General features: G+C 42.2%; 1 protein-coding gene across 1 annotated transcript in view; it reads right to left on the bottom strand.

The window, feature by feature from the left end:
- Positions 1-12,961, bottom strand: part of LOC146695696 (filamin-A-like) — a 62,041-nt gene extending 49,080 nt beyond the window's left edge. Inside the window, exons 1-14 of the mRNA XM_085478553.1 lie at positions 12,941-12,961; positions 10,777-10,914; positions 10,573-10,675; positions 10,443-10,490; positions 10,128-10,238; positions 9,244-9,359; positions 5,546-5,683; positions 5,340-5,442; positions 5,210-5,257; positions 4,890-5,005; positions 1,188-1,325; positions 982-1,084; positions 852-899; positions 532-647 (exon numbers count right to left, since the gene is read on the bottom strand). Coding sequence (XP_085334679.1) covers positions 532-647; positions 852-899; positions 982-1,084; positions 1,188-1,325; positions 4,890-5,005; positions 5,210-5,257; positions 5,340-5,442; positions 5,546-5,683; positions 9,244-9,359; positions 10,128-10,238; positions 10,443-10,490; positions 10,573-10,675; positions 10,777-10,914; positions 12,941-12,961 — 1,347 coding nt within the window. The remainder of the gene's footprint in view (positions 1-531; positions 648-851; positions 900-981; positions 1,085-1,187; positions 1,326-4,889; positions 5,006-5,209; positions 5,258-5,339; positions 5,443-5,545; positions 5,684-9,243; positions 9,360-10,127; positions 10,239-10,442; positions 10,491-10,572; positions 10,676-10,776; positions 10,915-12,940) is intronic.
- Between the last annotated feature and the right edge of the window lie 886 nt (positions 12,962-13,847).

Below are 13,847 nucleotides of genomic sequence, written 5' to 3'. Positions count from 1 at the left end.
GTGTTCAGCCTAAAAAATAGACAAGTTAAAAGTCATGCATCCATATTATTTGTTTATTTATTAAATTATTTTCGAGACACTGTTAGTTGTTAGAAGCCAGTGTTTTAATGACAGGACATATATGACAGTAATGAGACAACCTAAGATATCCAAGATTAGCACAAAAACACAAATAGAATCACAGAAAGCGTGTTTCTCTCCCGTTAGTCTTTAGGCCCAGTTACCTTTTACTTTTCTGTGGTCAGTAGCCCTTCATGTCATATTCTGTCTCTATGTACAATATAGCATTACTAATACAATAACCTATATGTAAATGAACTTCATTGTGTAATTGATGGCAGTTCTCAAAGTACTAGTCACTTAAAGGTTAAATTTCACATCAAAATTCTCATATTATATTCTATTTGAATGTTTAAAAAGAAAAATATCACAGTATTTATGCTTTCACTGAGCATATACCTGCATCAATGATAAACTCTCAAGGCTGAAAAGTCCTGGCTTTGGTCAGCCACGGTCCACGCACACGCACACGTCACCAATCCCTGACTGCTTGATCATAACAGCAATTGGGCTGCTGGGAACATGACGGGCGTTCTTCTTGATGTTAACAAGGTGCTCACCAATCTCCCTGGGAACAAACGAGATTCCTAAGACAGACCGACAAAACAGATGTTAACAACGCTTATTCTTGTGTGTGCATGCAGCCCGTTTCAGTTGCTCCTGCTTCTTTCTCCACGCTTTAACTTTTATTACTTTCCCCCTCTGTCTTTTACTTAAGGGTTAATAAAGTATTTGGATTCTGATGAGTCTCATTGTTTAGCAAACTTCTCACTTATCAGACGGACACTCACCAATGTGAGCGTTACGCAGCATCTTCAGCAGGCAGGGCTCCTCTGGGCCTGAGGGTGTTGTAAGAGGGGCTGTCAGCTGGCTGAGGTCAAGCTCGCCTATGTCCAGTGGAATATCTGCAGCAGAGCCCGCCTTCAGTGAAGTATGTTGGCTGGAAGGCTTTCAGGCCCGTCTTTGCCACTCCAGGGTCAGAGACCTTCACCTTGTTTGGATGACAGCCTGCTCTGATATTCATCTGTGGGCACAAACACCAAAACTCAAGAGACTTTTCAGTGAGAAGAAAAGGCAAACCTTGCATGCCAGAGTGAAAGTGAGAGAGTGTGTGAGTGCATACTCACCCTGAATGGACTCTCAGGGATGTTAGCGTCTCCCCAGGAGACCATCACAGTGTGCTTCACAGGCTTACGTGGGGTGCAGGTGTATGTGCTGTTGCTATTATCCTTAACCTGGACATCCACAGAATTGACTTCACCATCCTGTGCAGAAGACAAGGGATTATAGTTCAATCAGATTTAACACACTGTATTTTTCGGACCATAAGGCGCACTGTCGATGAACAGGTCTGGTTTCATACATGAGGCGCACTGGACTATAAAACGCATTAAGCGAAACAAAACAGCCAGATAAGTCAAACTTTACTCAACTCTTTCTTCTTGCTTCTTCCACTTCCGTACCATTGATTCATTCATGTTGAAATCTCTCGCAGCTGCTCTATTCTCATGTTCTACTGCGTGACTGACAGCCTTGAGTTTGAAATCCGCTTCGTCAGCATGTCTCTTAACAGGTGGCATTTTGGGGTCATGATCCACACACAATACAGTAATATTATGTTGCAGCACAGTACGTATCACTCCGCCAGGCTCCTGACTACGTAGCCGTAATGCTCCGACAATCCATCAAGCGGTGCGACTTCGTAGCTTACCAAAGTCGTACTAAAACATTTTTTGACAGATTTTTAAGCGCCGTGTATTACATAAAATCGGTTCAAGGTCAGTAAGCACAACCACAATTCATACATAAGGCGCACTGTCGATTTTTGAGAGATAATTAAAGGATTTTAAGTGCGACTCATAGTCCGAAAAATACGGTACATACAATATATTTAACATATTTGTGATCATATACAAAGCCAGATATACCTGGGCTATAATTTTCAGAGGAGCTTTTCCTCCTTGCTTGGCATCAACTGTGAGTTCACTGGGTTTTCCAACAGCCAGACCACTGCTCTGTAGGCCTGGACCGTACGCCTTAACCTAGAGAAAACTATTTTAAACAAACAATTAAAAAAGGAACAAGTCAAAGATCTACTATAGCCAAAAGATCATTTACAGACTATAGCGCTGTGAAAAAATATTTGCCTCCTTTCTGATTTCGTATCTTATTCCATATTTGTCACACTTACACGTTTCAGATCAATAAATGTTAATATTAGACAAGAATGTCTAATATTAAACGGCAGTTTTCAAGGGGAAAAAGCTATCCAAACATACTTGGTCCTATATGAAAAAGTAATTGCACCGAATTAAATAAATTCTAACAACAGCTTATCAAGTTTAAAGGCGCTTCTGCTGTTTAACACGACCTCTGCTAGTTTCCTCTTTCTGGCGCAAAGCGGGAGATAAACAAGCAAGAGAGACGGGACTTGTGGCAGAAACGCCGATCAGCTGATCATTGATCAGTTTCATGATTGAAGTAGCAGCAGGAGAGGGAGAACGAGAGAAGAAGAGGCAGCTGTGCAGCAAAGACACAGAATAACTCCAGCTTTTTGTCTTTTTTTATTGTAGCTGAAGTACGGGACAAATCGCTTTTATTTTCAGCTCAATACAAAACGCATAATATTAACTCTGAATACCAGAGGATTCCGTTTTTTATGGCACGGTTGGCTCTACTAACTAACCATATGAATAAAATAAAGTTCACCAGTAACATCATAGCACCCACCCAACTGTACAGAAACTCCATCATGCTAGCTAGTACACAGTACGAGTTACTGTAACTGACTGTAAAAAGTTAGCACAAGGAAAATAAACTCCACCTAAACTTGGTTTGACCCAGATAGACTGCAGGTCATAACTTCTTACCTGAAGCTCATTTCACCTGACAGTCGGACTGGCGGCCGCCTTGCGTCTCTCCACCTCCAGTCCTTTCCCCCATCCACCTGCTGGCCTCCACCACTTGCTAATTTGACTGAATGTGTGAAAGCTCCACCATAGCCACTACCAAACAACTGAGTTATTTTTACACGTCTGCCAGCATCTGTCCAATCCGCCACCTTTCACTGTTTACACAGTTAGGAAAAAAAGACAACAACAAATACAACAACAAAACATTGGGCCATTTAAAAGGCAAAATGAGCATCGGCCCACCGGGCAAATGGCCGGTATACCCGATGCCCCACAGACAGACTGAGGCCCCGCCGCTATTTTTGAGTGCAAAAATGTGTGGTCTCCAGCTAATGGAAAAGGCTGATCGCACGATGTGCGCGTAGTGCTCTTTAAATAGAACAATTTGCCCCATTCTCTTCGCCCGTCATGTGGCCACATGTGGCGGGCTAGCAGGCTAGCAACATACAGGCCCGGGTTCGAGCCCTCGGCTCACTTCCCTCTGTATGTTCACCTGCTAGGGGGAGGTCCAGGCGGGCGATCTTGGAGTGAAAATTCCAAGGGATGACCCCTCGTAGCCTGGGCTTCCCCTGACTTTTTTTCTTTGCTTTGCTTTTTTTCATTTACCTGCCAGCAACAAACACACCTCCTTGTTGTCATGGCTACCAACGACCACTCTTCTTGTGCCAACAAGTCATTGCCTGACAAAACATTATTTCCTATGTTTCCCTGGCTTTTTTGCCTTTTTTATTTCTTGTGTTTTAGACAAAAACAAAAGAAAAAGATCTACAGATTCAGGCTTTTCTTTACCTGTGGTAGTCGGGTAGAATGACGTCACTGACACTGCTTTAATATGAAAACAAACTTTCTCAAACAAAAAACAAAAACAAAAAAGGAGTGGGTCGGTGTGTCATCTTTACCGAGCACCATACATGTTTTGCTTCACATTCAAATTATTATTTTTCCTTTTCAAAAATAATTCAGAGAGAAAAAAAACAGAGAAGTCAAATATATCAAATTTGCACGAATCTTCTAGTGAAGGTGCCTCCTCCTTCTGACCTTAGGGTAACTAATTTCTCAGACAGTGACATGACAGTGCGCTGGGAAGCTGCAGCTGATGATGATGTTTCTTACCTCACTAAGTGGAGGCGACCTGAGACAGGTGGGGAAGAACTATTGGATTGTTGGGGTACATATTATGAAGTAAAAAAAATACAATATCTCAATAAACTGTTGTCCTGTGTCTTAAGGAGTATGAGATATCACTGTCTGCACTCTATGGAGATGGAGCTCAGAGTGAAGCTGTGGCCATACGCTACAGCACCTGTGAGTCACACATTTTCTGATCCTGAACGTTTGTCAAACTCAGGAGGGGAGAGCCTGAAACCATTTACCTAAGTCACATTAGCAGCAGTGTTCAGCCTAAAAAATAGACAAGTTAAAAGTCATGCATCCATATTATTTGTTTATTTATTAAATTATTTTCGAGACACTGTTAGTTGTTAGAAGCCAGTGTTTTAATGACAGGACATATATGACAGTAATGAGACAACCTAAGATATCCAAGATTAGCACAAAAACACAAATAGAATCACAGAAAGCGTGTTTCTCTCCCGTTAGTCTTTAGGCCCAGTTACCTTTTACTTTTCTGTGGTCAGTAGCCCTTCATGTCATATTCTGTCTCTATGTACAATATAGCATTACTAATACAATAACCTATATGTAAATGAACTTCATTGTGTAATTGATGGCAGTTCTCAAAGTACTAGTCACTTAAAGGTTAAATTTCACATCGAAATTCTCATATTATATTCTATTTGAATGTTTAAAAAGAAAAATATCACAGTATTTATGCTTTCACTGAGCATATACCTGCATCAATGATGAACTCTCAAGGCTGAAAAGTCCTGGCTTTGGTCAGCCACGGTCCACGCACACGTCACCAATCCCTGACTGCTTGATCATAACAGCAATTGGGCTGCTGGGAACATGACGGGCGTTCTTCTTGATGTTAACAAGGTGCTCACCAATCTCCCTGGGAACAAACGAGATTCCTAAGACAGACCGACAAAACAGATGTTAACAACGCTTATTCTTGTGTGTGCATGCAGCCCGTTTCAGTTGCTCCTGCTTCTTTCTCCACGCTTTAACTTTTATTACTTTCCCCCTCTGTCTTTTACTTAAGGGTTAATAAAGTATTTGGATTCTGATGAGTCTCATTGTTTAGCAAACTTCTCACTTATCAGACGGACACTCACCAATGTGAGCGTTACGCAGCATCTTCAGCAGGCAGGGCTCCTCTGGGCCTGAGGGTGTTGTAAGAGGGGCTGTCAGCTGGCTGAGGTCAAGCTCGCCTATGTCCAGTGGAATATCTGCAGCAGAGCCCGCCTTCAGTGAAGTATGTTGGCTGGAAGGCTTTCAGGCCCGTCTTTGCCACTCCAGGGTCAGAGACCTTCACCTTGTTTGGATGACAGCCTGCTCTGATATTCATCTGTGGGCACAAACACCAAAACTCAAGAGACTTTTCAGTGAGAAGAAAAGGCAAACCTTGCATGCCAGAGTGAAAGTGAGAGAGTGTGTGAGTGCATACTCACCCTGAATGGACTCTCAGGGATGTTAGCGTCTCCCCAGGAGACCATCACAGTGTGCTTCACAGGCTTACGTGGGGTGCAGGTGTATGTGCTGTTGCTATTATCCTTAACCTGGACATCCACAGAATTGACTTCACCATCCTGTGCAGAAGACAAGGGATTATAGTTCAATCAGATTTAACACACTGTATTTTTCGGACCATAAGGCGCACTGTCGATGAACAGGTCTGGTTTCATACATGAGGCGCACTGGACTATAAAACGCATTAAGCGAAACAAAACAGCCAGATAAGTCAAACTTTACTCAACTCTTTCTTCTTGCTTCTTCCACTTCCGTACCATTGATTCATTCATGTTGAAATCTCTCGCAGCTGCTCTATTCTCATGTTCTACTGCGTGACTGACAGCCTTGAGTTTGAAATCCGCTTCGTCAGCATGTCTCTTAACAGGTGGCATTTTGGGGTCATGATCCACACACAATACAGTAATATTATGTTGCAGCACAGTACGTATCACTCCGCCAGGCTCCTGACTACGTAGCCGTAATGCTCCGACAATCCATCAAGCGGTGCGACTTCGTAGCTTACCAAAGTCGTACTAAAACATTTTTTGACAGATTTTTAAGCGCCGTGTATTACATAAAATCGGTTCAAGGTCAGTAAGCACAACCACAATTCATACATAAGGCGCACTGTCGATTTTTGAGAGATAATTAAAGGATTTTAAGTGCGACTCATAGTCCGAAAAATACGGTACATACAATATATTTAACATATTTGTGATCATATACAAAGCCAGATATACCTGGGCTATAATTTTCAGAGGAGCTTTTCCTCCTTGCTTGGCATCAACTGTGAGTTCACTGGGTTTTCCAACAGCCAGACCACTGCTCTGTAGGCCTGGACCGTACGCCTTAACCTAGAGAAAACTATTTTAAACAAACAATTAAAAAAGGAACAAGTCAAAGATCTACTATAGCCAAAAGATCATTTACAGACTATAGCGCTGTGAAAAAATATTTGCCTCCTTTCTGATTTCGTATCTTATTCCATATTTGTCACACTTACACGTTTCAGATCAATAAATGTTAATATTAGACAAGAATGTCTAATATTAAACGGCAGTTTTCAAGGGGAAAAAGCTATCCAAACATACTTGGTCCTATATGAAAAAGTAATTGCACCGAATTAAATAAATTCTAACAACAGCTTATCAAGTTTAAAGGCGCTTCTGCTGTTTAACACGACCTCTGCTAGTTTCCTCTTTCTGGCGCAAAGCGGGAGATAAACAAGCAAGAGAGACGGGACTTGTGGCAGAAACGCCGATCAGCTGATCATTGATCAGTTTCATGATTGAAGTAGCAGCAGGAGAGGGAGAACGAGAGAAGAAGAGGCAGCTGTGCAGCAAAGACACAGAATAACTCCAGCTTTTTGTCTTTTTTTTTATTGTAGCTGAAGTATGGGACAAATCGCTTTTATTTTCAGCTCAATACAAAACGCATAATATTAACTCTGAATACCAGAGGATTCCGTTTTTTATGGCACGGTTGGCTCTACTAACTAACCATATGAATAAAATAAAGTTCACCAGTAACATCATAGCACCCACCCAACTGTACAGAAACTCCATCATGCTAGCTAGTACACAGTACGAGTTATTGTAACTGACTGTAAAAAGTTAGCACAAGGAAAATAAACTCCACCTAAACTTGGTTTGACCCAGATAGACTGCAGGTCATAACTTCTTACCTGAAGCTCATTTCACCTGACAGTCGGACTGGCGGCCGCCTGGCGTCTCTCCACCTCCAGTCCTTTCCCCCATCCACCTGCTGGCCTCCACCACTTGCTAATTTGACTGAATGTGTGAAAGCTCCACCATAGCCACTACCAAACAACTGAGTTATTTTTACACGTCTGCCAGCATCTGTCCAATCCGCCCACCTTTCACTGTTTACACAGTTAGGAAAAAAAGACAACAACAACAACAACAACAAAACATTGGGCCATTTAAAAGGCAAAATGAGCATCGGCCCACCGGGCAAATGGCCGGTATACCCGATGCCCCACAGACAGACTGAGGCCCCGCCGCTATTTTTGAGTGCAAAAATGTGTGGTCTCCAGCTAATGGAAAAGGCTGATCGCGTAGTGCTCTTTAAATAGAACAATTTTCCCCATTCTCTTCGCCCGTCATGTGGCCACATGTGGCGGGCTAGCAGGCTAGCAACATACAGGCCCGGGTTCGAGCCCTCGGCTCACTTCCCTCTGTATGTTCACCTGCTAGGGGGAGGTCCAGGCGGGCGATCTTGGAGTGAAAATTCCAAGGGATGACCCCTCGTAGCCTGGGCTTCCCCTGACTTTTTTGCTTTGCTTTGCTTTGCTTTTTTTCATTTACCTGCCAGCAACAAACACACCTCCTTGTTGTCATGGCTACCAACGACCACTCTTCTTGTGCCAACAAGTCATTGCCTGACAAAACATTATTTCCTATGTTTCCCTGGCTTTTTTGCCTTTTTTATTTCTTGTGTTTTAGACAAAAACAAAAGAAAAAGATCTACAGATTCAGGCTTTTCTTTACCTGTGGTAGTCGGGTAGAATGACGTCACTGACACTATTTAATATGAAAACAAACTTTCTCAAACAAAAAACAAAAACAAAAAAGGAGTGGGTCGGTGTGTCATCTTTACCGAGCACCATACATGTTTTGCTTCACATTCAAATTATTATTTTTCCTTTTCAAAAATAATTCAGAGAGAAAAAAAACAGAGAAGTCAAATATATCAAAGTTGCACGAATCTTCTAGTGAAGGTGCCTCCTCCTTCTGACCTTAGGGTAACTAATTTCTCAGACAGTGACATGACAGTGCGCTGGGAAGCTGCAGCTGATGATGATGTTTCTTACCTCACTAAGTGGAGGCGACCTGAGACAGGTGGGGAAGAACTATTGGATTGTTGGGGTACATATTATGAAGTAAAAAAAATACAATATCTCAATAAACTGTTGTCCTGTGTCTTAAGGAGTATGAGATATCACTGTCTGCACTCTATGGAGATGGAGCTCAGAGTGAAGCTGTGGCCATACGCTACAGCACCTGTGAGTCACACATTTTCTGATCCTGAACGTTTGTCAAACTCAGGAGGGGAGAGCCTGAAACCATTTACCTAAGTCACATTAGCAGCAGTGTTCAGCCTAAAAAATAGACAAGTTAAAAGTCATGCATCCATATTATTTGTTTATTTATTAAATTATTTTCGAGACACTGTTAGTTGTTAGAAGCCAGTGTTTTAATGACAGGACATATATGACAGTAATGAGACAACCTAAGATATCCAAGATTAGCACAAAAACACAAATAGAATCACAGAAAGCGTGTTTCTCTCCCGTTAGTCTTTAGGCCCAGTTACCTTTTACTTTTCTGTGGTCAGTAGCCCTTCATGTCATATTCTGTCTCTATGTACAATATAGCATTACTAATACAATAACCTATATGTAAATGAACTTCATTGTGTAATTGATGGCAGTTCTCAAAGTACTAGTCACTTAAAGGTTAAATTTCACATCGAAATTCTCATATTATATTCTATTTGAATGTTTAAAAAGAAAAATATCACAGTATTTATGCTTTCACTGAGCATATACCTGCATCAATGATAAACTCTCAAGGCTGAAAAGTCCTGGCTTTGGTCAGCCACGGTCCACGCACACGTCACCAATCCCTGACTGCTTGATCATAACAGCAATTGGGCTGCTGGGAACATGACGGGCGTTCTTCTTGATGTTAACAAGGTGCTCACCAATCTCCCTGGGAACAAACGAGATTCCTAAGACAGACCGACAAAACAGCAGTGCGAGTGTGGTCAGGTCAGACCACTCCAGTATCTGTGTGTCATGGAGACCAGTATCTGCCGTTGATGGATATCCTATTGTAATCCAGGATGTAAAAGGTATTCTGTAATCACGTCTACAGTGATGTGAAAAGGTGTTTGCCCCCTTCCTAATTTCCTAGTGTTTTGCATATTTATCACACTTACATGTTTCAGATCATCAAACTAATTTTAATATTAGACACAGATAAGACAAGTTAATACAAAATGCAGTTTTTAAATGATGATTTCATAGATTAGGGAGAAAGATTATCCAAACCTCCCTGGTCCTGTGTAAAAACAAATTGCCCCTCTTGTTAAATCAAGGGTTAACTGTGATTAACCAATTTTGGAAACCTCAGTTCAGTGTTACTAAACACACTCAGGCCTGATTAATTGCAGACTTGTGAATCAAGAAATCCGTTAAATAGAACCTGTGTGACAAAGTGAAACAGGCTAAAAGACCTCAAAAAGCAACACATCGTGCCATCCTCCTGGTCCTCAGTGTTAATGCCCACTTAACTGGGCCCTTCAGTGGAAAGGCTCAAGCAGATGAAGGCTAATATAACAAGATGAGACTGACAAATATTCTATTTGAATGTTTAAAAAGAAAAATATCACAGTATTTATGCTTTCACTGAGCATATACCTGCATCAATGATGAACTCTCAAGGCTGAAAAGTCCTGGCTTTGGTCAGCCACGGTCCACGCACACGCACACGTCACCAATCCCTGACTGCTTGATCATAACAGCAATTGGGCTGCTGGGAACATGACGGGCGTTCTTCTTGATGTTAACAAGGTGCTCACCAATCTCCCTGGGAACAAACGAGATTCCTAAGACAGACCGACAAAACAGATGTTAACAACGCTTATTCTTGTGTGTGCATGCAGCCCGTTTCAGTTGCTCCTGCTTCTTTCTCCACGCTTTAACTTTTATTACTTTCCCCCTCTGTCTTTTACTTAAGGGTTAATAAAGTATTTGGATTCTGATGAGTCTCATTGTTTAGCAAACTTCTCACTTATCAGACGGACACTCACCAATGTGAGCGTTACGCAGCATCTTCAGCAGGCAGGGCTCCTCTGGGCCTGAGGGTGTTGTAAGAGGGGCTGTCAGCTGGCTGAGGTCAAGCTCGCCTATGTCCAGTGGAATATCTGCAGCAGAGCCCGCCTTCAGTGAAGTATGTTGGCTGGAAGGCTTTCAGGCCCGTCTTTGCCACTCCAGGGTCAGAGACCTTCACCTTGTTTGGATGACAGCCTGCTCTGATATTCATCTGTGGGCACAAACACCAAAACTCAAGAGACTTTTCAGTGAGAAGAAAAGGCAAACCTTGCATGCCAGAGTGAAAGTGAGAGTGTGTGAGTGCATACTCACCCTGAATGGACTCTCAGGGATGTTAGCGTCTCCCCAGGAGACCATCACAGTGTGCTTCACAGGCTTACGTGGGGTGCAGGTGTATGTGCTGTTGCTATTATCCTTAACCTGGACATCCACAGAATTGACTTCACCATCCTGTGCAGAAGACAAGGGATTATAGTTCAATCAGATTTAACACACTGTATTTTTCGGACCATAAGGCGCACTGTCGATGAACAGGTCTGGTTTCATACATGAGGCGCACTGGACTATAAAACGCATTAAGCGAAACAAAACAGCCAGATAAGTCAAACTTTACTCAACTCTTTCTTCTTGCTTCCTCCACTTCCGTACCATTGATTCATTCATGTTGAAATCTCTCGCAGCTGCTCTATTCTCATGTTCTACTGCGTGACTGACAGCCTTGAGTTTGAAATCCGCTTCGTCAGCATGTCTCTTAACAGGTGGCATTTTGGGGTCATGATCCACACACAATACAGTAATATTATGTTGCAGCACAGTACGTATCACTCCGCCAGGCTCCTGACTACGTAGCCGTAATGCTCCGACAATCCATCAAGCGGTGCGACTTCGTAGCTTACCAAAGTCGTACTAAAACATTTTTTGACAGATTTTTAAGCGCCGTGTATTACATAAAATCGGTTCAAGGTCAGTAAGCACAACCACAATTCATACATAAGGCGCACTGTCGATTTTTGAGAGATAATTAAAGGATTTTAAGTGCGACTCATAGTCCGAAAAATACGGTACATACAATATATTTAACATATTTGTGATCATATACAAAGCCAGATATACCTGGGCTATAATTTTCAGAGGAGCTTTTCCTCCTTGCTTGGCATCAACTGTGAGTTCACTGGGTTTTCCAACAGCCAGACCACTGCTCTGTAGGCCTGGACCGTACGCCTTAACCTAGAGAAAACTATTTTAAACAAACAATTAAAAAAGGAACAAGTCAAAGATCTACTATAGCCAAAAGATCATTTACAGACTATAGCGCTGTGAAAAAATATTTGCCTCCTTTCTCATTTCGTATCTTATTCCATATTTGTCACACTTACACGTTTCAGATCAATAAATGTTAATATTAGACAAGAATGTCTAATATTAAACGGCAGTTTTCAAGGGGAAAAAGCTATCCAAACATACTTGGTCCTATATGAAAAAGTAATTGCACCGAATTAAATAAATTCTAACAACAGCTTATCAAGTTTAAAGGCGCTTCTGCTGTTTAACACGACCTCTGCTAGTTTCCTCTTTCTGGCGCAAAGCGGGAGATAAACAAGCAAGAGAGACGGGACTTGTGGCAGAAACGCCGATCAGCTGATCATTGATCAGTTTCATGATTGAAGTAGCAGCAGGAGAGGGAGAACGAGAGAAGAAGAGGCAGCTGTGCAGCAAAGACACAGAATAACTCCAGCTTTTTGTCTTTTTTTTATTGTAGCTGAAGTATGGGACAAATCGCTTTTATTTTCAGCGCAATACAAAACGCATAATATTAACTCTGAATACCAGAGGATTCCGTTTTTTATGGCACGGTTGGCTCTACTAACTAACCATATGAATAAAATAAAGTTCACCAGTAACATCATAGCACCCACCCAACTGTACAGAAACTCCATCATGCTAGCTAGTACACAGTACGAGTTATTGTAACTGACTGTAAAAAGTTAGCACAAGGAAAATAAACTCCACCTAAACTTGGTTTGACCCAGATAGACTGCAGGTCATAACTTCTTACCTGAAGCTCATTTCACCTGACAGTCGGACTGGCGGCCGCCTTGCGTCTCTCCACCTCCAGTCCTTTCCCCCATCCACCTGCTGGCCTCCACCACTTGCTAATTTGACTGAATGTGTGAAAGCTCCACCATAGCCACTACCAAACAACTGAGTTATTTTTACACGTCTGCCAGCATCTGTCCAATCCGCCACCTTTCACTGTTTACACAGTTAGGAAAAAAAGACAACAACAAATACAACAACAAAACATTGGGCCATTTAAAAGGCAAAATTAGCATCGGCCCACCGGGCAAATGGCCGGTATACCCGATGCCCCACAGACAGACTGAGGCCCCGCCGCTATTTTTGAGTGCAAAAATGTGTGGTCTCCAGCTAATGGAAAAGGCTGATCGCGTAGTGCTCTTTAAATAGAACAATTTGCCCCATTCTCTTCGCCCGTCATGTGGCCACATGTGGCGGGCTAGCAGGCTAGCAACATACAGGCCCGGGTTCGAGCCCTCGGCTCACTTCCCTCTGTATGTTCACCTGCTAGGGGGAGGTCCAGGCGGGCGATCTTGGAGTGAAAATTCCAAGGGATGACCCCTCGTAGCCTGGGCTTCCCCTCACTTTTTTTCTTTGCTTTGCTTTTTTTCATTTACCTGCCAGCAACAAACACACCTCCTTGTTGTCATGGCTACCAACGACCACTCTTCTTGTGCCAACAAGTCATTGCCTGACAAAACATTATTTCCTATGTTTCCCTGGCTTTTTTGCCTTTTTTATTTCTTGTGTTTTAGACAAAAACAAAAGAAAAAGATCTACAGATTCAGGCTTTTCTTTACCTGTGGTAGTCGGGTAGAATGACGTCACTGACACTGCTTTAATATGAAAACAAACTTTCTCAAACAAAAAACAAAAACAAAAAAGGAGTGGGTCGGTGTGTCATCTTTACCGAGCACCATACATGTTTTGCTTCACATTCAAATTATTATTTTTCCTTTTCAAAAATAATTCAGAGAGAAAAAAAACAGAGAAGTCAAATATATCAAATTTGCACGAATCTTCTAGTGAAGGTGCCTCCTCCTTCTGACCTTAGGGTAACTAATTTCTCAGACAGTGACATGACAGTGCGCTGGAAGCTGCAGCTGATGATGATGTTTCTTACCTCACTAAGTGGAGGCGACCTGAGACAGGTGGGGAAGAACTATTGGATTGTTGGGGTACATATTATGAAGTAAAAAAAAATACAATATCTCAATAAACTGTTGTCCTGTGTCTTAAGGAGTATGAGATATCACTGTCTGCACTCTATGGAGATGGAGCTCAGAGTGAAGCTGTGGCCATACGCT

Source organism: Copadichromis virginalis, linkage group LG13, assembly GCF_057382275.1.
Source record: "Copadichromis virginalis isolate Kocher_CV1m ecotype Utaka linkage group LG13, C_Virginalis_male_GT1.1, whole genome shotgun sequence".
Lineage (NCBI taxonomy): Eukaryota > Metazoa > Chordata > Actinopteri > Cichliformes > Cichlidae > Copadichromis > Copadichromis virginalis.
This window is presented reverse-complemented; position numbering and strand designations above follow the sequence as displayed.